General features: G+C 39.6%; 1 protein-coding gene across 5 annotated transcripts in view; it reads right to left on the bottom strand.

Moving 5' to 3' along the window:
- FRMD4B (FERM domain containing 4B) overlaps nucleotides 1-27,274 on the bottom strand; it is a 358,740-nt gene that overhangs the window by 31,963 nt on the left and 299,503 nt on the right. For all 5 annotated transcript variants that reach the window (XM_005222661.5, XM_005222659.5, XM_024982740.2 and 2 more), the window contains 4 exons: nucleotides 16,525-16,608; nucleotides 14,953-15,018; nucleotides 12,705-12,762; nucleotides 11,186-11,272 (listed from right to left, as the gene is read on the bottom strand). In XM_005222661.5, the coding sequence (XP_005222718.1) occupies nucleotides 11,186-11,272; nucleotides 12,705-12,762; nucleotides 14,953-15,018; nucleotides 16,525-16,608 (295 nt within the window). The remainder of the gene's footprint in view (nucleotides 1-11,185; nucleotides 11,273-12,704; nucleotides 12,763-14,952; nucleotides 15,019-16,524; nucleotides 16,609-27,274) is intronic.

The following is a 27,274-nucleotide window of genomic DNA, read 5'->3' as shown; positions in this document are numbered from 1 at the left end:
CCCCAAATCAGGGTCTTTTCCAATGAGCTGGCTCTTTGCATCAGGTGGCCAAACTTTTGGAGCTTCAGCATCAGTCTTACCAATGAATATTTAGAGTTGATTTCCTTTAGGATTGACTGGCTTGATCTCCTTGCAGTCCAAGGGACTCTCAAGCATCTTCTCCAGTACCATAGTTCAAAAGCATCAATTTTTTGGTGCTCAGCCTTCTTATGGTCCAGCTCTCACATTCGTACAGGACTACTGGAAAGACCATAGCTTAGCTTTGACTATATGGACCTTTGCTGGCAAAGTGATATCTCTGCTTTTTAATATGCTGTCTAAGTTTGTCATAACTTTTTTTCCAAGGAGCAAGTGTCTTTTAATTTTGTGGCTGCAGACACCATCCTCAGCAATTTTGGAGCCCAGGAAAATAAAATATGTGTTTTTTTCACTGGAAGTGAAAATGGAAATCAGTGTTTCCACTTTTCCCCCATCTATTTGCCATGAAGTGATGGGAATGGACGCCATGGTTTTAGTTTTTTGAATGCTGAATTTTAAACCAGCTTTTTCACTCTCCTCTTTCACCTTCACCAAGAGGCTCTTTAGTTCCTCTTCGCTTTCTGCCATTAGCAAGCAGAAATAGTATCCTCTGCATATCTGATGTTGTTGATATTTCTCCCACCAATCTTATTCCAGCTTGTGATTCATCCAGCCCGGCATTTCACATGGTGGACTCTGCATATAAGTTAACTAAGCAGACTGACAATATACAGCCTCATTGTACTCCGTTCCCATTTTGAACCAGCCTGTTGTTCCATATCTGGTTCTAACTGTTGCTTCTTGACCCATAACAGGAGACAAGGTTTCTCAGGAGACAAGTAAGGTGCTCTGGTATTCCCATCTCATTCAGAATTTTCCAGTTTGTTGTGATCCACACAGTCAAAGACTGTAGTGTAGTCAATGAAGAAGAACCAAATGTTTTTCCTGGAATTCCCTTGCTTCCTCTATGATCCAAAGGATGTTGGCAGTTTGATCTCTGGTTCCTCTGCCTTTTCTAAATCCAGCTTGTACACCTGGAAGTTCTTGATTCACATACTGCTAAAACGTCATTTGAAGGATTTTGAGCATTACCTTACTAGCATGTGAGATGAGTATAATTATATGATAGTTTGAACATTCTTTGGCATTGCCTTTCTTTGGGATTAGAATGAAAGCTGTTCTTTTCCAGTCCTGTGGCCACTGCTGAGTTTTCCAAATTTGCTGACACATTGAGTGCAGCACTTTCACAGCATCATCTTTTAGGATTTGAAATAGCTCAGCTGGAATTCCATCACCTCCACTAGCTTTGTTCATAGTAATGCTTTCTAAGGCCCACTTGACTTCACACTCCAGGATGTCTGGCTCTAGGGAAGTGACCACACCATCATGGTTATCCAGGTCATTAAGACCTTTTTTGTATAGTTCTTCTGTGTATTCTTGCCACTTCTTCTTAATCTCCTCTGCTTCTGTTAGGTCCTTGCTGTTTATGTCCTTTATTGTGCCCATCTTTGCATGAAATAGTCCCTTGGTATCTCCAATTTTCCTGAAGAGAGCTCTAGTCTTTCCCATTGTATTATTTTCCTCTACTTCTCTGCATTGTTCATCTAAGAAGGCTTTCTTATCGCTCCTTGCTAACCTCTGGAACTCTGCATTCAGTTGAATGTACTGTTCCTTTTCTCCTTTGCCTTTTGCTTCTCTTCTTTTTTCAGCTATTTAAGTCCTCCTCAGACAAACACTTTGCCTTCATGCATTTTTCTTTGGGATGATTTTGGTCACCTCCTCCTGTACAATATTACAAACCTCTGTCCATCGTTCTTCAGGAACCCTGTCTACCATATCTAATCCCTTGAATCTATTTGTCACCTCTAGTGTATAATCATAAGAGATTTGATTTAGGTCATACCCGAACGGTCTAGTGGTTTCCCCTACTTTCTTTAAGCCTGAATTTTGCAATAAGGAGTTCATGATCTGAGCCACAGTAAGCTCCAGGTCTTATTTTTGCTGACTGTATAGAGATTTTTTTCACCTTCAGCTACAAAGAAAACAATCAATCTGATTTCAGTATTGACCATCTGGTAATGTCCATGTGTAGAGTTGTCTCTTGTGCTGTTGGAAGACAGCGTTGTTTGCCTTCTGGAGTACCAGAAAATTAGAATTTTGTAGGATAATGAGCTTTGAGAAAGCCAAATTGACCTACCTTCTGTTCAGCCAGCCACTTTGACCAGTGAAATATTTATGTGACTGAGAGTGAGTGTTCCCAACAACCTTATAGGGAGGTACTGCATTTAGCTCCATTTCACAGAAGAGAAGACTGGGGCTCAGAGGTACTTAAGTAGACAGAGCAAGGTCATAAAGCAAAATAGGTGCAGATCTGAGATTCACACTCAAGCACAAGGATGGCTCCAAAGTCCCCAGCGTCCCACCTTTCTCATCTGAGAAGAATACTCTATGGAGATTTGTTATGTTAACCGAAAAGAGGAGGAAAAAGGAGTAATTCCCAGTTCTACCTCACAGGAAAAAAGAGCAGCAATTACAGTAGCCATTTGTAGGAAAAGGACTCTGAGTCTCTCATATTTTACTTACTTATTCAACCAATGATGATTTTGCTTCACTTCCCACCCTCACCCACAACTGCCAGAACATCTGGCCATGTCTGGAGATACTTTCGGTTCTCACACTGGAGGGGAGGCTGTTTCTAGTATCTTGTGGTTAGAGGCCAGGAATACTGCTGAATATCAGATCATGTGCAGGACAGAATAATCTGGCCCCCAACATCGATAGTTCAGAGACTGAGAAAAGCTGACTCATCACTGTTAGTAATATAACTATGCTTTGGTAGGCTTCCCTGGTGGCTCAGAGGTTAAAGCATCTGCCTGGAATGCGGGAGACCTGGGTTCAATCCCTGGGTTGCGAAGATCCCCTGGAGAAGGAAATGGCAACCCACTCCAGTACTCTTACCTGGAGAATCCCATGGAGGGAGGAGCCTGGTAGGCTACAGTCCATGGGGTCGCAAAGAGTCGGACATGACTGAGCGACTTCACTTTCACTTCCACTTTGGTAGGTGGTGTGTGTTGAAGAAGATGATAAAAGTTTTGCAATAAAATAATGATTTTTGGAGTTCTCTCTTTCTCAACTAGGTAATGCCTTTAGAAATAAATAGCTGTCCGGATTGTTTTCTAAATGCAAATGTTACCTCCTAGAGGGACTTAAAGCAACTGATAAGATAATAAGAGGCCATGCTCTCAGTGTCTGGTGTGCTGAAATTCCATAAAATATCACTTTGCTGACAAAGGCTTATATAGTCAAAGACACAGTTTTTCCAGTAGTCATGTACAGATGTGAGAGTTGGACTACAAAGAAGGCTGAGTGCCAAAGAATTGATGCTCTCGAATTGGGTGCTGAAGAAGACTCTTAAGAGTCCCCTCGGACTGCAAGGAGATCAAACCAGTCCATTCTAAAGGAAATTAACACTGAATATTCAAGAGAAGGATTGATGATGAAGCTGAAGCTCCAATACTTTGGCCACCTGATGCGAAGAGCTGGCTTACTGGAAAAGACTCTGATGTTGGGAAAGATTGAAGGCAGGAGGAGAAGGAGGTGACAGAGGATGAGATGGTTGGATGGCATCACCGAGTCAATGAACATGAGTTTGAGCAAACTTCAGGAGATACTGGAGGACAGAGAAGACTGGCGTGCTGAAGTTCATGGGGTTGCAAAGAGTTGGATACGACTTAGTGACTGAACAACAACAACAACCCAATGGTGCATACTCAGGTTTTCAGATGTGATATTATAACCTTGCACACATAAAACATAAGGTCTTAAATGCAAGGAACAAACCATTCGGAGTATTTTTTGAAATGTTTAGATGAAGATGTCCTGGGTATCAGAAAATGCATAACATAAAATCTGATCAGGAGAATGTCATCTCATATAAATTCCTTCTGTGGCCAAATCTCTAATCTCTCAGGGCTGATCTCATGACACCTGTTAGTACCTAGAGTGTTTGCTGCATGTACCTAGAGTGTTTGCTGCATGTATCTGGTATAGCCAGTGCTGACCTGTGGTTCAGAGATACCTGCATGACTTTTCTGGATGCTGACAGCTGGCATCCCTTCTCACAAATTGGTACCTAGGCTTCCCTGGTGGCTCAGTTGGTGAAGAATCTGCATGCAATGCAGGAGACCCAGGTTCAATCCCTGGGAGGGGAAGATCCCCTGGAGAAGTAAATGGCAACCTACTCCAGTATTCTTGCCTGGGAAATTGCATGGAGAGAGGAGCCTGGTGGGCTACAGACAAAGAGTCATACACAACTTAGCAGCCAAACCACCATCACTGCTTTTTAAATATTTTCAATAAAAATCATGATTTTGTCTTTTCGGGTAGATTGTCAGGGCCTTGATGACTAAGATGTGGGTTTTTCCTTACATGAGATAAAGAATATAAAGCACACGTTCAGAGCCCTTGCAAACAGAAAAGGTTCAAGAAAATTTGTTGGAAAAATATCAAACAGAGTATATTGCTAGAATTTTGTTCTGGAAGGATGAATGAATTGAAGCCAAATTGATCTTTAGTTATAAGTACAGAATGAAGAATACTGTTAATGCCTCGTGAAACAGAAAAACTTTACCATGCTTTACATACTAACTGGTTTTTCTGCATTTGGACTGGTCAGTCCTATTAGAGATCTGTCTTTCATTTTTCTGTATATGCCAACAATTCAGCCATTCGGTAAGTGCCTATCAACACAGAGTAACAGATGAAATAAAGAAATCTAATGGTTTTGCCTGACCAGCAGTCACTTTATTTTTGTTAACCATCACCTTCAGTTTCTACAGGGAACAAACTCATTCTTTAAGCTCCAGCTGCAGGGGTCTCTCAGTTTTTATAACACCCTGTCCCCCTCCCATCAGCATACACTGTTCTCTGACATGAACATACCAGCCCATGCTTTGTTTTAAGCCTGGCTCCTTCTCACCCTTCAGGTCTCAGCTCATATGTTACCTTTCTCAGAGAAGCCTTCCCTGAACACAGGAAACATCCCCACCTGTCCCCTTTTCATCCCTCCGTCTCCTTGGTTCCCATCAGAGACTATTCAAAATCTGTATCTTCAGGCTCTGCTAACTTGTTTGTTTCTCATTAACCATCCCCCCTGAAAGACTTCAAAGGGAACAAACACAGAAGGACAGAAACTACTTGTCACCCCCAGGATCTATTTTTCCTCCTTTCTTTTCATAACAAAACACTTTGAGTGATGGCTTTGTCCACAGCCACCCACCTAGAGGATACACTTCCAGACTCTTTTGCAGTTAGACCTGGTGATTTTTATGAACAAGGCTGCTTGCCTTGGCTTCTTTCCATCTGCCTACTGGTCACGAGATGGAAATGGAGACTCAACAATGCCCATCCAATTCTCTGAGTTCCCTGTCTTAGAAGATCTGCTTCAAATTCTCATAGTGATTAATTATAGGAGGAAAAGACAAATACCTGTGCTGTCCAGTAAAGTTTCTATAAATTAGAGTATGGTATGAAGGGGAAAACAAGTAACTGTAAGGTTTTGTGTGTGTGTGTGCAATGTCTATGGGAAAGGAGGAGGGGAGGGATAAATTAGGAGTTTGGAATTGACATATATACAATACTATATATAAAACAGACAACCAACAATAACCAACTGTATAGAACAGGGAACTATACTCAATATTTTATAATAATCTATAAGAGAAAAAATCTGAAAAAAATTGATGTATATGTATTCACGATTGTATGAATCACTTTGCCATCCATCTGAATGTAACACAACATTGTAAATCAGCTATACTTCAATAAAAAGTTTTAAAAAGAAAAGAAAAATAAGTAGTCAATGAAGGAATTCACTAACTCATCGGGTCCACATAAGGAGCTGTGAGGTAGAGACACAGAATTCTTTGATTTTGATAGTTGAGAAAACAGAGACCCAAAAGGCTAAGAGACAGCTGCAGGTCAGCCAGCGGGTAAGCAGAGTGCAGGACTGGTTTCTATTTCAAATCCATACTATAAGGCTTTGGTTCTCCTCCCACTGACTCTGTGGAAGGTTTTAACAATCACATTGATTATTGGTGTGGCTGGAGCTTAATTATAGACTTTACAAACAGGATGGACCGGTCTTTGGGTTCTGCAATTCGTTTTTCTCCCTGCACACCACAATTCATTTTGTATTGATGTAGAAAGTACAAGTGGGCAGCACACGTTATCTTCTCTCTCCTACTCTTAACCTCCTCTAGCATTTCAGCAGCATTAGAACTAGCATTCAAATCGAGGTCCATGGTGATGGGGGCGGGGGGAGGAAGCAAGCAGGACTTAGAAATCATCAGGTTGGCTGTGCTCACAGCTAGTGGGAAGCTGCGGGGTAGTACAGGGAGCTCAGCCTGGTGCTCTGTGATGACCTGGGGGTGGGGTGGGGGGACAAGGAGGGAGGCTCAAGAGGGAGGGGATGTAAGTACGCTTATGGCTGACTCATGTCGTTGTATGACAGAAACACTGTAAAGTAATTATCCTCCAACTAAACACACACACACACACACACACACACACACACACAAAAGTTGGCCATGCTTAGAAAAATACGCAAGTCACTGAGTTTAAATAAAATGAACACTGTACTTTCATGACAAGGCAAGAGGAAGATTTTTGTGCTGGTTACTTAATTTGTCTGGCTCTAGGCAACTGGAAAATCCAATAATTAAAAAAAAAAAAAAAAGTTTAGTTAACTGATGTTTAAAGGCCTCTTCCCCACCCTGAAATGTCCTGGGGTAATGAAGTGTATCTTAAGACTCTCTTAGAGTGTTATAATGCAGCAAGATATTAATCTTGAAAAGCATTTTATCCTACAATGGTCTACTGTAACACCTTGACTAGCATGTCATTTTTATTCCTCCCACCTCTGACAGGTTCTGGCTTTCCCCAGTGAAATAACTTGCTGGAGGGGTACAAATCAGCCATGACAGATACTGACACTTTACTCAGACACTGACCCACTGTCTACTTTGTGAAGACTTGAAATACTGAGTGAACAATAAAAACCCAGAAGGAATGTGTTTGCTTTTTTTTTTTTTTTAATAAAGTTTCATCGTTTTCAAGTGTGAATATCCTACAATTTGAAGCTGAGTTCTGGTATGTTTCATATTCCCAAAGAATTTGCAATGACACATTTCATGTTGAAAGGGCAGATTTAAAAGAAAAACTGCTTATGATCTGAATTTTTAATACCTGAAATCTTTGTGGATTATAACTCTGAATTTAAAACTTTTCTCTTTAATCTGCATCATACCTTAGGGCATTGTGGTGAATGAACTGAGAGAGGCAGAATGCTTACCAGCCTCTGAAAATAGAAAATGTGAGCGGTACTCTCAGGTGGTACACTAAGGCTCTAGGTCTATAGCAATGTTGGATCCTTCCTTAATCAAACAGGAATCCAAGAATATTTCTCATACCCTTCTTTATTGCCTCTCTCCCTCACCATCAATGAGTAATTACCAGGTATGGAGTAATGACTGCAAATCAGGCATAATGCTAAATATAATCTCATTTAACTTTTACAACCACCCTATGTAGTTGGTGGCATCACCATTGTGCAGATCAGGAAACTGAGTTTGAAAATAGGTTAAGCAACTTGCCCAAGGTCACACAGCAAACAGACATCAGAGACAGGCTTTGGATTTCTTCCCAAACCCTTGGCCTGTATCATTATCCTACACAGATGCTTTTGCTGGGTATTCTGGGAGGTAAAACAAATACAGTCCCCAACATTCAGAGGCTATAACTGATAGACACGTAGAAAGGACAGAAGGGTTCAGCCTGTGGGACTCGGACCAACCATTTTTCAAAATAGCCTTTTGACATGTTATTGGCAAACCTTCCTCCTTCTGGTCTGTTTTTAAGCCATGTAATTATAATACAGCAGGCATGTGGTTCAAGAGGCTGAGTATCTACCCAGACTCCCACTCCGGCTTTTGTTTCATTCCGATTTGCCAATCTGACCTTCTTTTCTGCCCAGCCATTGGTAACTTGCTGGAGCACTGGCCCATGAAAACAGCTGAAGCATGTCCTCCTTTTATATATCAGTGTTCACGTCCTTTTAAATTATGCACTCCCTTATTTGTGCCAACTGAGCCAGGACAGGGACTTGAAAAACTCCACCCGCCAACAAAACCCTTAAGTTGTCTGACAGGGAAAAATAAAGATACGGAAGCAGAGTCCCTTGTCAGGCTTAACAGAAGAAGCAAGGAGGAGGTGAACTATAGTAGAGAGTGGATACCTCCAAAAATAACCAAGAAAGAGAGAGCAAGACAGTGATGACGCCGGATATCTGTTTATGGTCCCTTTCAAACTGAGTGGCATATCTTAAAAATGAAATAGGAAAACTCTAGAAGGAAGCGGCTTCTGATCCTTGTCTAGACTCTAAAATGAACAAGCAAACCTGATTATGATCAGTGTCAAACAATATTTACCAATTTCTATGAAACTGTGAATGTGAAGAAAGGCCTGTGAGTCATGAGCAACTGAGAGGAAATTAACAGCAATATTTACTGTGCAGATTCTGATTCACCATTATTTTGGAAGAAAGCCTGGTTGTTTTTAGTAGATCCATTTAGTCTGTGAGAATCTCAATTTTCTCAAGGCACATTAGCTAAGAAATTATTTGAGTCAATTTAAGTTATATTTTACATGCAAATTCAGAACAAACAATTTTAAAGAAATGTTATTAACGTAGAATTCAGGGAAGAAATAAATTACCAAAAAAAAAAAAAGTCAACCGAGATGAGGTCTGCCATAAGAAAACATGATAGGCAGTCATTTGATCCTACATGATAGATAAACTAGGGGCTAGTTTCAATAAGAAACTCATTATGCTCCAAATCCATCCTCCTAGCAGTGGAAACAACCCACACGTTCATCACGAGAGAACAGGTTAAATAAAGTAAGTATTTCGACACCATAGAGAACTAGGCAGCTTTAAAAAGAGTGAAAAGAGATCGGTTTTATAAGTGGCTTGGAGAAATATGACATAGTGTGAAATAGCATACAGGAACTTCCCGGGTGGTTCAGCGCCTAAGACTCCACACTCCCATTGCAGAGGACCTGAGTTTGATCCCCGGTCAGGAAACTAGATTCCACATGCTGGAATTAAGAGTTCACATGCCATGAGTGAAGATTCCATGTGCTGCAACTAAGCCCCAGCACAGTCAAAATACAGAAATAAATAAATTTTTTTTTTAAAAAAAGAAAAGACATAGTATATATAGTAAGGTGTCTTTCACGCTGTAAAAGCTTGGTATGCTGCTGCTGCTGCTTGGTATACACACTGACAAAGTCTGTATGAATCAGTATCGGCCTCTTGACAATGTTTATAAACAGGCGAGGGATGAAGACTGAAGGACTTGCTACCCCAACTGACATGCTTCTATAGTAGGTGCTTTTTTTGTTTGTTTCTTTTAAAATGATTATTTAAAACGTTTTCTAAAAACATCAAAATATATAACTGCACAGAAAAATGATTTTGAAAAATATTCAAAAAATGATATGCCTATCATTTCTTTATTAGAAATTTATCATTATTGGAAATTTAATCTTAGAAACAAACTTTCAAATACATCCTTGTTGGGGAGTTCCCCAAGTGGCCTAGCGATTAGGGTTCAGGGCTTTCACTGCTGCGACTAGGGTTCAATGCCTGGTCAGGGAACTGAGATCCCATAGGCCCTGTGGCACCATCAAAACAAACAAACAAACAAAAACTCAAACCCAAAACATAACACAACCACTAATTACTTATACTCCTGGAAATTAAATATTCCTTATTTCAATTGATCTGGGTCACTGGGCCAAAATTACAGAGATCAAGTTCTAACTGTGTAATTACACACAGGTTTGCTTACTGTCAGTCACCAGGCAGATCTCTGTTGAATGCTGTCTTACTTTTATTGAGAATCCCCAATAGGAAGCCACAGTGCCCAGCCAGTCTGATCCAGGAGAGCTGAATGGACATTCAAAGGGGACTGTGGTTTGCTATGGCAGACACCCTTTCATGTTTTCTATGCCAGTTTCACAACCATAAAATGAGGAGAAAAGAGTAGCTTATTTATTGCCTAAACTCAAAGGAAGATTGTAAGCACCAATTGAAGCTGAATGGACACTTAGAAGATGAAGAGCATGTGGTATTATGAACAGGGCCTGACTTTATGAAAAACATGGCTGTTTTTCTAGTACACATTAAAGCCAGAGACAGATGGAAGTGCCAAGAGCTATTTAAGGCTGTGATGTAGGGATGTGATGGCGCAGGCCGCTGGACCACGGTCTGTTATTATAGGCCATTGTTTCAACAGCTGTGATTCCCAGACATGGCAGCAGAGGACAGGGAGGGTGGCAAAACCTACCAGCATGAGTAAGTTATGTTCCTATAATACTGAGTAGGCCGGAGCAGCTCGATGGTTATCTACACAAACTCATCAATTCTTACACAGGCAATAAGAAGTATTGTACACTTACGCTTGGTCAAGAGGAACAATCTCACAATCAAATTGCCGAGAATGTAACTTATTAGCTCTGGAAAATCCAAGCCAGATAGTGTACCTTTATTAAACAGCACATAATTCCTTTATCAAAAGTAGACATGTTAAGTGTGGAAAATTGTGAAACAAAGATAAGCAAGGATAACAGCAACAGTAGAAAGAAGATTACTTGTAACTATACCCCTGAGAGGTAACCAGTACTCAAATTTTTGGCTTACATCTTTACAGTTCATCCATTTGTTTATTCATTCAATGTAAAGATGTATATGTATGCATCTTTTTTATATATAGATAAAATTTATTAAACAAATGACATCATCATGTTCATACTAACTTAAAATAGAAATTAGATGTGTACACTTATAAACTATGCTGTGATCAACATCCTTGTAGTTAAATCTTTGTGCATAATTTTACTAATAAATGATCAGACATGGAATTGCTGTATAAATGGTGCATGAATGAGTTATAAAAAGTATCTCACATTTAACTTGACTCTTCTGTACACCTAGGACTTCACTAATCAAAAATTCTTTACCCAAGATTGCTTGTTGCCTCTTAAAGTGACGTTTCTAGCTCTAGAACAGCTTAGCGTTTCTGTGTCTGAAACGATTCACACTTACTTTCCGAGGTTTCACCTTATCTTGCAAATCATACTGGCCAATTCCTTTATAGCTGATTCCAAGCCACCAAGGAAGTCCTTGTTTATCCTGGAAGATGGAAAAACATGAGAACCAAGACCTAATTGTTAAGTCTTCTAGAGATGAAGTAATATCTACCAATTTCTTGCTTTAACAAGTATCAGCAAGTCAAAATAATTTTGTCTTGGTAAACAAAACACTATAAAATCCTGACTTGTTATTAGAACACTTTCTTAGAATTTCTTCAAATAAGATCTATAAATCAAAACACACCAATACTATTAACACCATCAAAAAGAAAGACATATTATTGTTAGGATTAAACAATTGGAAAGAAGATATAAAATATAAGTAATTCAACGAGTAATTAATCCAGAGTACAAAGCCAGTTAGTCATTTAAAAAAAAAAAGAAAAAGAAAAAAGCTCTTTGTTCTCTTGATTAGTAACTAGCTATAAAGGTCAGGGAAGTTTCCAAAGAATTACCAAGATGAGAAAAGTGGTTCCAAATCCTAATGTTTATAAACTTAACAAGGAACATGGGAATACTAAAGCACTCTTCGGATGAGTTAAATGATTCAAAGACAAGATGCTTGAATAATGACTTTGAGGTATATAAGGGGAGAGGAGGAATTTTTTTTTTACTCATAAATTTATCTTTTAGGTCTTGCCAAAGAAAGGGTATACTGACAAAGGGAAAGAAAAAACTTGGGCTTAAACATATACCCATATGCAAACAAATTAAGAATCAGTAGAAATTAAAATGGAATTGCTACATATTTTTAGTAAAAGGTGTCCTCATCATACAGGTATGTATGATCCAATTCCCCACCATTTGGAATTGCAAACACTGTCAGAACTTGGAAAGTCACTCAAGATTGACCAAGTATAAAATTATACCTCTTTCAAACAAGACTCTTTTATTAACAATATGCTTTGTTCTCTATCATCTCAAAGTTTTTCTTAGTCAATTTCTCCATGTGTATGAAATCTAAAAATACTACTCAAATATAAAACATACCAACTGAAAATGGGTACTACAAATCTTGTAGAAACTTGAGGATTTTATGAAGCTGCTTAAATGATATGGGATGATTCTCCAATGATTCTCATACAAAGGTGGTATGAAATGTACATCTAGTAGTATTGGAAAGGTGCCCAATTGAAAGACATAAATAAGCAAAAGTAGGTAAATGCATAGGTGTACCAGAAGAGAATGATCTGAATATTTCAGGGCTAATAGAGGCTTTGGGAACACATTTGAACATAGCTAGCATTTTACAAAGATAATATGCTTTATAATTTGCTATAACAATGACAAGATACAATCAGGCTTTTATTTTTTTTAAGAAATTCAATCTTACTCTAAAAGCTGAAATTCCTAGAGAAAATTTACATAAATATGCATATTGATTTATGTGATTTTAGGAAGTTAATGCTGTTCACTAATGCTCATATGATAACACAGTCATGATGAAAGCTTCGTCATATGAAAGTATTTACCTTTACTGCATAATAATGGACTCCATAGGTTGGCAGAGCTTCTACTATTTTCATATACCTATGAAAAATGAATATATGTTATAACCTCTTATTAAATTAGTTAGAGGGTCCTTTTGGGAAAAGTGATCTAAAGAAACACCATTTGTATCTGCTTTACTCATTAAAACCACTTCTTTGACTAAAGGCAGAAATAGAATAAACCACTCTAGGGAGTAATACATTTTACCTCACTCAAATGTTAGAAGGTTGTTAACAAAAACTCAATTTCAAAAAGCTATAGGAAATATTGTCTGCATATTAAAATTTCTATGACTCAGAAACATATTATACTTTATTATAAACACAAATTGCAAGTTTTTTTTAACTAGCACTTAATGATGCAAGACACTAGAATCAACTTTTGAGTCTTGCTCATAATAAATAAAACATAGAGGTAATCTATATATTGATGGTGGTACATTTTAGAAATAAAGTCAAACCTCTTAGAAATATATGCTTTAAAAGAGTGAGTTTTATTATTGTAAATCTACTATTGTAAATAAGATTTTTAAATGTATGTACTCCCTCAAAAAAGTTAAAGTGATTATATACCTCTTGTTATTTTTAATTCAACAAGTATTTATTTTATTCTTTTAAGACTTTATGTTGTTGTTGTTTAGTTGCTCAGTCGTGTCTGACCCTTTTGTGACCCCATGAACTGTAGCCCACCAGGCTTCTCAGTCCATGGGATTTCCCAGGCAAGAACTGTGGAGTGGGTTGCTATCTCCTTCTCCAGGAGATTTTCCTGACTCAGGGATCAAACCTGCATCTCCTGCATTAGCAGGCAGATTCTTTACCACTGAGCCACCAGGGTAGCCCTTAAGAGTTTATGGAGTGGACTAAATTGTGTAAGATTTCCTTTCTGCCCACAAAAAACTGAGACTCCTGTATGATACAAGTGGGCTGTTTAATAACATTTTGAAGATCAGTGGCTCTGGACCTTGTAATCAATAAACGTGATAATTCTTCAAAGTAAAAGGTCTCCATGTAAGTGAATATAAACAGTTAAGTAGATGTGCCAAGGCCAGGTAGCAATTACACTGCACAGCCAGGATTCCCACACAAAGTGAGTCGGATTCCACAGTCTAGAGCCTTAACTACTGAGTTAGACAGTCTCTTACTTGGAGCCATAACGATAATGATCAAAGGAAATAAGAAGATACTACATTTAAGCAAGAACAGTTAATAATATGCTCATTAACCTCACCTAAAATCATTCATGGAAATTGCTATTCCTTTTTATTTTTCAGTTCAGAAGGTGGGCACAAATCAGGGATTCAGCTTTGGAACTGCTAACTTCTGATTTCTGCCTTGAAAATCCCAGCAGGTATACTGTGATAAAAAGGAGATGAGTGCAAGAGCAGGGATGTGGGAGAAATCTATACCTGACGGGGGAATAGTGATCACCAAGTCCTTATTTCACTTCTCACGTGATTTGTGCTATATTCGGCAGATTTACAAAAACAAACAAAAAAACCCTTCTATCATCATAAAAGTTATTCCACAATATAGTAATGCTATATTAGTTTTTACAACTTAAAAATTATAAATTTAGTTTTTATAATTTAAAAACTTCAATGTAGCTTGTAAACTGTTCTTAATAAACAACGGATACTCTGTAGGTCTAAAATGTAGAAATCTATCATTACAGTCTGCTGTTTGTACCAGGAAGAAACAGATGATCCAACCTAGCACTGTGTGTTCCACCCAAAATAGAGCTGCCAACCAGGTGACCAAACATGGCCTCCAGACAGGTACTGTCTGCCTCACATTGTACTAAAGTTTCTTAACATTACTTTGCAATTTTTTAAATTAGGATTTAATGGAAAGTAATTAGCCTCCAACTAAAATAAATAAAAAAGAAAAAAAATAGGATTTAAAAACTGTAATTTCCTTTTTTTCTTGAAAAACATTAGATGATTTGGCAACATTATGCCTGAATGCTGAGGCTGAGTAGCCTTGTCTCCAGCCAGGTCAAAAGCTCTCTAATTCACCACAGTCACCACAATCTCATTTTTGTTACCTGCCTGACATTGGTAGGCATCTGAATTGATCACACCAAAGTATAGAATAGCCCATGAAGTTTGTAATTCATGGCAAGACACTTCTAGCCAGGTACTATATGCACACCAACTGTACAACAGAAATCATTTCAGATGACTTTCTCAAACAGAAGACATTACAACCATATCTTCAGAAAGATACTTACTGAACGACAGCTTGACCCCGAGTCAGACCTTTGATTTTCAAATAATGTTCAATTACTCTGTCCTCACTGTAAAACAAGGAAATGAAAAGTAGAGCAATATACGACTGTGTGAAGTACAGATTCCATTTCAAGGTTTCCAGGTAGCCACTGAAAATACTTGAGAAAGAAGGCCTAGACCAACTTGTTCAGGAGATAGAAGCTGGGTGACTTTCGTTTTTGTAGGACACAGACTCTTGGACCTCAGACGTTTGACTACCTTGTCTTGACTGTTTACAATTTTATATAACTTACTTATGTGTAAAATGTTAAAAACTTAAGTTATTAGAAAAGGAAAATAACATCAATTCATCAAATGAAAAACTAATATTTTCTCCCATAACTGATGGAATATAATAAATACAAAACAATATTATTAAATGCTAGAGAGACTTGCTAGGGAAATTAAAAGTTTTTAAAGAGATCAGCAGGTGTAAGGTATTATAGACATTTTCCTTAAACTGCTAAGATTTAGAAAGAATTAAAAATGCTTCTACATGAGTGTTCGATCTAAAATACTCTACTCTCATGACTTGTGCACATAATACCTTAGGAGAAGGTAATAATACCTTCATTATTGTCTTAGGATAAAACTTTTTGATTAGAAAGGGGAAAAACAGGTGAACTCTGATCACCTTTGACACCATTCAGTTATTTACCCTCCTTTTAGACTGGTAGCTTGTTAGTCACATCTCAAGTATAATGAGAAGAATAAACGTTTTTATCTCTATATACCCAATAATCAACAGTAATCGGTCTTTGCTTTTTACTGTTAAGAAACTGTCACTTAACAATGATTCATTAAAAAGGTTCCAGATTCAGGATGCAATGTAGCCTCAGCACTCACTCTCACTATTGACTTGGGAAATATTCCAACTTTCATATTATAGCTCATTCATGGCGAATATTTATTTTGTAACCAGTTTTTTAATGGAAAGGAAAACCATCTTCAGGATTCATAGCCTTAAACTGAGGAAAATACATTTAAAGGGAATGTAAGTAGTTTAAGGGGAGAAAACGTACTTCTCTAGGAAAAATGTCGCATGGGAGATGGGTACGATGGGTTCATTAAAACACAGACAAAGAAAACAACTCAAAATAGACAACGGCTCCTGGCTGTAGATGAAACCTCTGATCATTCAGGTTGTTTCTGTGCATTACGAACACCTCTGTTTAAGGAAATCTGTCTTTTATACCACTTGCATTGTACTCCTCCAGATGAGGGCTGTGTTACACAGTGACTACCCATATACTAAGCATGACTTAACAGCACTCTACAAATCTTTTATGCACTTGAATGGAAAGGCAAATGGCTACTCTCCACATATGACTACAAGTCTTGGGATGACAGTCTCCAGAGAGCTTTAACAAGACCTTGTCACTAGAAGGATCAAGGTCTACTTCTTATTAGTCTGACACATATTATAGGCAATTTGAGATTTCCCTCACTTATATTTCTTGCAGTCTCCTGAGGAGCATGTAGTTCTCAATGGAGGCTATGGCAATGGGGTCATGGGCCATCTTGGCTCAGCTTACCAGTAAGCAAGGGAGGGATGCTCCTGCAGAGTTTTGGTTGGAAAAGCTGGAAGTGTCTTTAAATCTTTCCTGGCATTTTCATCACTAAAAAGAAAAGTAATACAATATGTCAATTGCTGTTACCTAAATGATTATCCAAGCTGGTCATCAGGTGAAATCTGAAAAGTAACAACTATAGCACATTTGTTGTTGTTTAGTAGCTCAGTTGTGCCCGACTCTTTTGTGACATGTGACCCCATAGACTGTAGCCCACCAGGCTCCTCTGTCCATGGATTTCCCAGGCAAGAATATTGGAGTGGAATGCCATTTCCTTCTCTAGGGGATCTTGCTGACCCAAGGACTGAACCCATGTCTCCTGCATTGGCAGGCAGGTTCTTTACCACTCAGCCACCTGGGAAGCCCGATGATAGTACACTGGGCTGTGTCAAATGTTATTGGGAGCAGACGTAAGGCGACAGACTTTAACTAAAGACGGTGCTCAAATGGAGAACCAAGTCATCTGATGAGATTTTTGAGGCTTTTACAAAGACCAAAGGACATTAAAATAATGTCAAATTGCCATAAGCTCATTTTCCCTACAAACTCACAGCTGTTTTCATTGTGTATTTCCTATATGTATCTATTTTATTACAAAAGTATTCCTATAATTGTGCATATTTCATATTCTATTTTTATATAGCATGTTTCAAATGTCATTATATACTTTCTCCATGTTCCTATAGCACCCTCATAATTATCTTTAGTGTCTACATAATATTCACTATGTAGGGACACTAGTTATCCTAAAAGCATTCACACAGTATTACCACTTTTTCATAATAGATATTATTGCAATAAAAAGATGTGTGTAGACCTTTCTATTACTCCCTTTCTCTTACTTCCCTACCGCTTCCTGGAATAAAATGAACAAAGTTGGCCATCTGTGGAAATCACAGAAGATGACTTGAAAAATGTGCTTCTAATGAAACCTAAGTGAAAGTCACTCAGTTGTGTCTGACTCTTTGTGACCCCATGGACTACACAGTTCATGGAATTCCCCAGGTCAGAATACTAGAGTGGGTAGGCTTTCCCTTCTCCAGGGGATCTTCCCAACCCAGGGATCAAACCCAGGTCTCCCGCACTGCCGGCAGATTTTTCATCAGCTGAGCCAAAAGGGAAGCCCAATGAAACCCAAGATGCCCCTTGAATTGTACCAGGTGAACTAAAATGTACCTTGTGAAACATCAGCTCATTTTAAAACGGCAAAATCCGGAGCACATAGGCAATATTTTATAATAACCATCAATGGAATACAATCTTTAAAAACTGTGAGTCATTATGGATACATGAAATGTATAATGTTTCAAATCAACAATATTGTGATAAAAACCAATGACTTTTGAGAACAAAACTTAAAAAAAAAAAAAAAAAGGGCAAAATTGTGGCTGTCCAATGAAGGGTGTGGTCTTTAAGGAACTTGACACAAGGGAGAAGAGGTAGCATGACTCAGTCATAGTTGGTCCTGTGCTGTATGATAGAAAATACCCTTAAATTGCTTCAGGTATTTAAGAAAGCAGTTTCCGCTGAAACAGACATGACTCTCAAAAGAATCCACTGGAGCTTAGGATAAGTGCATTAAAGAGCAAAATCCTGACCACCCTGGCATTTCTCAAACACAATACTGGTAACCCTTCCTCTTATTTTCCGCCTCTTCATACCTTTGCCACTAGCTACGGCTTCCTAGATGGTGCTAATGGTAAAGAACCCACCTGCCAATGCAGGAGATATAAGAGACACAGATTCAATCCCTGGGTAGGGAAGATCCCCTGGAGAAGGACATGGCAACCCACTCCGGTATTCACAGGGTCACAAAGAGTTGGACACGACTGAAGTGACTTAGCACACACGCACCCTTTGTTGAGGTTACCAAGAGCTAGGCACCATGGAAAGCACTTGGAGGGCACTGTTCACCTTATGAAAGTCCCATCACAACTCTTCTCATGCGGCAGGTACTATTATTTACCCAGACTACTTTACGGGGGCTGGAGGTGGTGGGTAAGGGGGCCTCCCAGGTGGGTCAGTGGTAAAGAATCTGCCTGACAATACAGGAGACATGGATTTGATCTCTGCATCGGAAGATTCCCTGGAGAAGGAAATGGCAACCCACTCCAGTATTCTTGCCTGGGAAATCTCATGGACAGAGGCACCAGTCCATAGGGGTGGGAAAAGGGTCGAACACAACTTAGTGACTAAACAACAACTTCACAGGTAAGAGTGTGAGTTTCAGCGAGGCTAAGCCTCTTGTTCAATGTCTCACAGCTGTTAGGTGGAGGAGCTAGAAGGCTTCAAAGGCCAAGACCCACCAAGAGATTAATTACAGTATTCTATCACCTGATTCCTTGACAGATTCCCAGAGTAGTGTCCTAGAGAGCCCACATAATATTCTCATCTCTGGCAAGGCAGAGCTCCCCCTTCGCCCTCACCCCTACTTACAAATGAAACCTCTGAACCGATTAGTTTCAAAAGCCATCACGCAAGCATTTTTACATTTGCTTTCCTGAGGTTTGCCCCAGTGTGAATTGTGATGTTGGAAGAGATGAGCTTGCAAGTGGAGGACAAAACATTGAACTCAAGGTCCATCTCCTCCCAAAGCATTCATCCAGTCCTCCTAGATCTAATGTCACAGGTCAAACTGGGGAACCAAGCACGGCGTGCTGACTGGTTTTGTTTGGCCCAGGTTGCACTGTGCTGGATTAGAAACTGCTCTCTCCTGTCACCTGATGAGGTGTGGTGTGAGTGGTTGTCCTTCAGGGTCTACAGAAGGTTCATTTGCTGGTTTTATCAGTTTCTCCACCAGGCCACAGGGCAATCAAGTGAACCCACTGAGCAACCTGTATATAAATTTACCATCTTTCAGTGAGAATAGACAGAGCATCACCTAGCTGGGAGATAGTATGATCTGCACCTGTCAATGCTACAAAACCAGGCTTGTGACCCTCCCTAAAGGTGAAAGATCCGGCTTTACAAATCACTCCAGGAAATGAAAAGTCACTTGGCTCCTGTTCTTACATAAGGATAAATCTCTGCATTCATTTGAAATCTGAGCAGTATGACTTAACCACATTGACAATCTGGGGAAACTGGTTTGGGCTTCCTGAAAACGAAAATACACCACAGTCCAATTTAATCAAAGGAAAGGTCATCTGTCAACTCCCACAATGATATTTATTTTTCTTAATCATTTCTTTTATCCTCTGTCCTTCAAATCCCATTTCCTTTTCAAAGATGTTGGCTTACGAATTTTTTTGTCAAGGGAAAATACACGCATATGTTCTGAAGTGACAGACTAAAGATAATACCTTTTGTTGTTAATCATCACCACCATCCACATGTGTGTTATCTTCTGCGTTCATGTGAACTGTATGCTGAGTTTAAAGAACTCAACCTTGCATTTACTTATTTCTTTGGATTAGAGTTAATTTTGTGGTGATCAAGACCTCACTAGAGTAGAAGAGAAGCTGCTATTTACCACAAATTCACTCATTCATTTAGCAAATACGTATTATGTGTATACTGCATCCGAGCATGTAGAAACAAGTGTCATTGGATGCAGTTGCATTAAAAAAAAAATTTGTGTGTAATTCTTAAAATTAATTTTTACTAGAGTATAGTTGCTTTAAAATGTTGTTAGTTTCTTGTATGGTAAAGTGAATCAGTCACACATATATATATATACACTCTATTTTTATATTTCCTTCCAATTTAGATTGCCACAGAATATTGAATAGAACTCCCTGTGCTGTACAGTAGGTTCTCATTAGTCATTTATTTTATACACTGTAGTGTATTTATGTCAGTTCCCATCTCCCAATCCATCTGACCCTCCCATCCCCCACTTTGGTAACTCTCAGTTTGTCCTCTATTTCATGATATTGCTTTTAAGTTATGCAAATGTATTCAGCCAAGAGAGGCAAAAGGGAGAAGAAATAAGGGGGAAATTCTGTCCATCATTCTATTCAAAAGCTCATTGTTGAGAATAAGTGTGAAATGGAAGGTTTGAAGTTGCTTCCTTTTAAGATGATTTTAGTTTCTATGTCCATAAAGCACCAGCTTCTCAACATATTGAGAATTTTCTAGTATAGTATTTAAGCATTTAATACACGCTCGCTAATCATAAGAAACATCTGTATTTCTTAACTGCTTAACTTAAGAAACATCTATGTGTTTCAAATGGAGAAAAATACAACGTGATGAATTTTGGTCTTCGACAGGTCACCTTTCCAACACATTTTCAAAAGTAATTTTAACTATGCACGATTAGAACCTACCCCAGTTCTAAGATGTGATGTTATATATCTGGAAATGATGACTGAATAAATCAATAAATTACCAAAGGTTAATCATGAGCCCGCATCCTAAATAACAATGAATATTCATTCATTAAGACTTCTTTTGGGTTACAAATCAATCACTGAGAAGCAAGGAAAATGAGCATTAATAGGCTTAGGGATCATTTTAAGGAGAGTTTAGATTACTTTAAAAGGAATACACTTGAATAGGTGGAGCACAAAGGATCTGAGGGGCCATGAAACTATTCTGAATAATACTGTAATCATGGATATATGACATGCATTTGTCAAAAGCTATAGAATCAGTACAACACAAGAGAGAATCATAATGTGACTATGAACTTTCAGTTCAGTTTAGTCGCTCAGTTGTGTCTGACTCTGTGACCTCATGGACTGCAGCATGCCAGGCCTCCTTGTCCATCACCAACTCCTGGTGTTTACTCAAACTCATGTCCATTGAGTCGGTGATGCCATCCAACCATCTCATCCTCTCCTCCTGCCTTCATTCTTTCCCAGCATCAGAGTCTTTTCAAATGAGTCAGTTCTTCACATCAGGTGGCCAAAGATTTGGAGTTTCAGCTTCAACATCAGACCTCCCAATGAACACTCGGGACTGATCTTTGTGATGGACTGGTTGGATCTCCATGTAGTCCAAGGGACTCTCAAGAGTCTTCTCCAACACCACAGTTCAAAAGCATCAATTCTTCGGCACTCAGCTTTCTTTATAGTCCAATTCTTGCATCCATACACGATTACTGGAAAAACCATAGCCTTGATGAGACAGAGCTTTGTTGGCAAAGTCTCTGCTTTTTAATATGTTGTCTAGGTTGGTCATAACTTTCCTTCCAAGGAGTAGCGTCTTTTAATTTCATGGCTGCAGCCACCATCTGCAGTGATTTTGGAGCCCAAAATAAAGTCTGCCACTGTTTCCACTGTTTCCCCATCTATTTGCCATGAAGTGATGGGACCAGATGCCATGATCTTAGTTTTCTGAATGTCAAGCTTTCAGCCAACTTTTTCACTCTCCTCTTTCACTTTCATCAAGAGGCTCTTTAGTTCTTCTTTGCTTTCTGCCATAAGGGTGGTGTCATCTGCATATCTGAGGTTATTGATATTTCTCCCAGCAATCTTGAACTAGTAATGTATCAATATTGATAATCTGAAACAAATGTATGACACTAATGCAAGATGTTACTGATGGGGAAACTGAAGAGAGGGGAGAGGAGAGAAGATAAGATATATATATATATATATATTTTTTTTTTTTTTCCTGGATTTTCTGTTCAACTCTTGTGTAAACCAAAAACTACCCTTAAAAAATAAAATCTACCAATTTTTTAAAAAAGATTAAAAAAAGAAATCTACTTTCAATTAGTGGGTCTTAACTGGGGCAACTTTGCTCCTCAGGGGATATTTAGCAATGTCTTAAGACATTTAGTCACACCTGGGGAAGGAAGTGTTACTAGCAGCCAGTGAGCAGACGCCAGGATGCTACTATACAGCCTACAATACACAGGACAGGCCCCAGCAACAAAGGATTATCTTGCCCCAATTGTCAATAGTGTTGAGGTTGAAAAACCCTCACCTGGATTCTTATAAAACTACTGATAATCCAACCCTAAAACTTCTAATTGCATCTTTTAGACTTGAAGAAATGTTCTCTTCTGTCATCCTTAGACTATCAAGACGTTAGAATATAAAAGTATCTCAGATGCAAGTGTCTAATAGGAGCCATGGGAGAGAGGCACTAGAAATCCATCTGCATAAGCTAGCTGAGAAGGGCAAGTCAAACTCAGCAGCAGACACAGGGACTGTAGGGACTGATGGGGACTGTGAGGAAGAGAACGTTGCCCACCTGAAGAATTACTTAGAATATAGATTTGACTGTGTGAGACAGAGATCAACACTTTGGTTAATTTCTCTTGATATAAAAGTCAGAACTGGAATAACATGAAGTATTCAGGGGCCCAATCTCTTCTCCTGTTGCTTCACCATTCCTGGGGTGCTGCTATTCTTCATGTGATCCAAGATAGCCCATCACCATACCCACATTTTAGCCATCAGGTAGGGGAAAATAATAAAGGCGGACATACCCACTCCGTTACAGGCAGAACCTGAAAGCTGCCCATCTCCCCTAATGCCACTGGCCAGAACCACCACAAGGCTCTTGCTAACTGCAAGGGACACTGGGATGTGTAAGTCTTTATTTTGGGCAGCCACATGCATCGCTAAAAATTCTACTAATATGGAGAAAAAGGAGACTGGATACTGAGGATAACAGACACCGCTGCTGATGGGGAAACACTGCTCAGATCCAGGTCTTTTGTGTCACATGGGAATACAGATCCGCTACTGCCTAATAATGATTACACTTGTTTTGAAAAGGGGCAAAATCTCAGATTTTTACCTAGAGCAATTTCAAAATAATGCCTCCATCAGAAAAAAAAAAAGTCAAAATAAAAAGTAAAACATTCTGCAGGTCCTATAAAACATATATACCAGCAGACCATGACCATTACTTTGCAATTTCCGATATAAACTATTAGAAGAGCATGTATAGTTCTCAGTTCAACTTGGTTTCCAGTTTCAGATAATTTATTTACAGTGTAAAGTGTCAGTAGGGCATGAATAAATGAGAAACATAAATAATTTTGACAAATGTGGAATCCGGACCATTCCAAAAGATTACTCTCAGGAAAAAACACAGCCTTATTTCTTTGTGTTTGAGAATGTGCCTATTAATCCTCCAAATCTGTTCCTTTGCACTATTGCAAAACATCCTTTGCCGTGAGTACATAGTATCACTTTTCTGAAAGAATGTATTTAGTACAGGAAGCCTCTAACAAGTCACCACCAACAAGGAAGTGACTGAGCTGAGGAGCTGGCTGTGACACTAGAGGACCAAGAAGATACAAGGATGGCTGAGATGGACGGCCCGGCAGCGAAAGGGCTTGCATCTCTCACCAAGCAGTGCAAAGGTAGAAACCCAGATGGCCAACAGGCAGAATCAAGTGTTCACCTTTACAGGAACTCAGGGGAACACACAGTAAACCTTTAATGGATTACCACTTTGTACCAGACTGCACAGAGGTTACGTCAAGATGTTTGGCAATAAGAACTCCCATCCAAGATGTTTGGCAGTAGGAACTCCCATCCATCCATAGTGGAAAACTCTACTGATATGATCATTTTGGAAATCTGCATACCCCATGACCCAGAGATCTTTTCCTAGGTATATCTCTAGAGAAACTTACACAAAAGAAAAAGGTATTTTTTTTTTGTTTTTTGTTTTTTTTTTAGCTTTATAATAGCCTGTTTTAATATAAACAATTGTTGGAATCAATCAATGTCCATTTCAGGAAGCTTCTTGTCTGAATCCGAAGGCACAGCTGTGTCTGTACCCTGCTCAGCAGCCTGAGGGCCCGGGTTGTCTCCTTGTCCATCCACTGGTCCATTCAGCATTTTTCGCAGTAAGACAAAAGAAAACAACCCAAATATCCCATGACAGTAGAAATGATAAAATTATAGTATTCATAATGGAATGCCATATAGCAAAGAAAATACAGTTTAGCTTCACACAATATGGTGAATCTCACAAACATTAAGCAAAGAATCAAGACTCAAAGTAATATATACATCACCATCCCCTGTACATATGTTCGAAAGCAAACAAAATGAATACAGAGGATCATACACAGGTGACACAATATAAAGCAAAACAAGAAAATAAGTTACATAGAGTCAGAGTACAATTGGGGAAACAGAGAATGTTTATTGGGAAAGGGGTGCGCTAGTACACAATGGGCGTGGGGTGGGGCCCTGGCAACATTCCTCACTGGGTGTGGTCACATGGCTGTGCAACTTCTAATCTGTTTTTTAAACCATTCATGCATGTTTTACACATTCTTCCTGGTGATTATCAGTTCAGTTCAGTCACTCAGTTGTGTCCTACTCTTCGCGACACCATGGACTGCAGCACGCCAGTCCTTCCTGTCCATCATGAACTCCCAGAGCTTACTCAAACTCATGTCCATCGAGTCAGAGATGCTATCCAGCCATCTCATCCTCTGTCATCCCCTTCTCCTCCTGCCTTCAATCTTTCCCAGCATCAGGGTCTTGCAATGAGTCAGTTCTTCGCATCAAGTGGCCTAAGTACTGGAGTTAGAGCTTCAGCATCAGACCTTCCAATGACTACTCAGGACTGATTTCCTTTAGGATGGACGGGTTGGATCTCCTTGCAGTCCAAGTAACTCTCAAGAGTCTTCTCCAACACCACAGTTCAAAAGCATCAATTCTTGAGTATTGAGCTTTCTTTATAGTTCAACTCTCACATCCATACATGACTACTGGAAAAACCATAGCTTTGACTAGACAGACTTTTGTTGGCAAAGTAATATCTCTGCTTTTTAACATGCCGTCTAGGTTGGTCATAGCTTTTCTTCCAAGGAGCAAGCGTCTTTTAATTGTCACCATCTGCAGTGATTTTGGAGCCCCCAAGAATAAATAAAAGAATAAAGAATAAAGTCTGTCATTGTTTCCATTGTTTCCCCATCTATTTGCCATGAAGTGATGGGACCAGATGCCATGATCTTAGTTTTCTGAATGTTGAGTTTTAAGCCAACTTTTTCACTCTCCTCTTTCACCTTCATCAAGAGACTCTATAGTTTTTCTTCACTTTCTGCCATAAGGGTGGTGCCATCTGGTGATAGAATTCACATCCAGTGATCCGGGTGATATAATTGACATCAAAAACTAAGTTAAATATGACTAGTGGGTGAAAGGTAGGGTGCTGGTGAGCAAGTCCAGGGCCAGTTAGAGGGCAAGTGTTAGAAACACCAGGGGATTACTTTCAAGTTCATCCCGATCATTTTCAGAGTTTAGAACCAGGCAGGATTTCAAGTGTGAGTAGACTGACAGTAGCTGAATGCTTATTTGTTCACCCTCTGAAGAACCCCAGCTGGGGAATTTGCCTGGGAGCTGAGACCACGTGGATCCTGCGAGTGGGTGGGGGAAAAGTGGGGAGGCCCAGGTCTGGCTAGAGCACAGAGGGGCCCTCCCCTCCCAGGGCTGACAGACAGGCAGGCAGGCAGGGCGGGAGGCTGGGTTTGTATGAATGAGGAGCGACCTCAGAATCCCCAGGGAGGGCCCCTGACCAGCTGGATGTAAGCAAGCCTGGCCCGAGATGTCTCTGCCTCTCCCCAGGAGTAAACACACTCACTCTGTGTGGACGTTCTTGAGCCTCACACAGTGGAAGTGTTATTTTAAAGACTCACTTGACTAGAACTGCCAAGGGGGACTGCTTTTTCTAAGTCCTAGCCAGAGACAATGCCCATAAATCTACAGGACTTTCTACTTGTCGGTAACAAACCAGAAATTGCTATTCTTCATCCTTTCAACAGGAATTCAGATGCTACAATGAAGAATGCTGCCTTTTATCGGATGACTTAGGCTAAACCCCCACCCCTGCCCCCATCACCAGGTATTCCAGGTTCGTATTCTGACAGCTTTCTAGAAGGAAGTGGCCCGGGACCCACTGTTACTGGTTAGCCACCGGCGGCTCCTTTTGCCTTGAAGATTGTTTTTGGCATTCCCAAGAACCCCCTTTTACAGGCTTTTGTTTTTCTTTCCTGATCTCACAAGCCCTGGAGGAATGTGCCAACCTCACCCCTTTCTGAGACAGCCACGTGGCTGGCAAAACTGAGGCCATCCTTTGTGTGTGCTGGAGCAGTTGTGTGGAAACAGCCACCCCCAGCAGATGTGTGCACCTGTTTGTGCCTAGTTGGGGACTTGCCCACAGTTATAATCAGCCACCTGCCATACTGAGGCTGGAGGGCAAGGGAGTTCAGGCAATTAGCAAACGGTGGTTGCTGGCCGTTTTGGAGCAAACCAATCACTGAATGAGATCCCTTGAAGATGGTAACTGTCAGTATTTGGTGTGGGAGCATCCCTAGGTTTATAGAACACTTAAAAAAAAAAAAAAAAGCCAAGCCTCAAACTTTCCTTTTCTTTTTGATGCTAAAGCTCTTCCTTATCTGAAAAGCACAATGACCCATGGAAATGAGTGTCAAATGTCACCAAGACAAAAATTAAGCTCTTTAGGAAGTAACCTGGGACTGGAGTCTTCTTCTCACCCACACATAAGCGTAACTCAAAATCCACATTTCATTAAATGTATGTTGTTTAGTCTCTCAGTTGTGTCCGACTCTTTGTGACCCCATGGACTGTGGCCCACCAGGCTCCTCTGTCCATGGAATTCTCCAGGCAAGAATACTGCAGTGGGTTGCCAATCCCTTCTCCAGGGGATCCTCCCAACCCAGGGATTAAACCCAGGTCTCCTGCATTGCAAGCAGATTCTTTACCACTGAACCACCAGGGAAGTCCCATTAAACGCATATGCAAATATAAAAAAGCTATAGTAAATG

Source organism: Bos taurus, chromosome 22 (assembly GCF_002263795.3).
Source record: "Bos taurus isolate L1 Dominette 01449 registration number 42190680 breed Hereford chromosome 22, ARS-UCD2.0, whole genome shotgun sequence".
Classification (NCBI taxonomy): Eukaryota; Metazoa; Chordata; class Mammalia; order Artiodactyla; family Bovidae; genus Bos; species Bos taurus.
The sequence above is the reverse complement of the archived record's forward strand: the minus strand, read 5'-3'. Positions and strand labels throughout refer to the sequence as shown.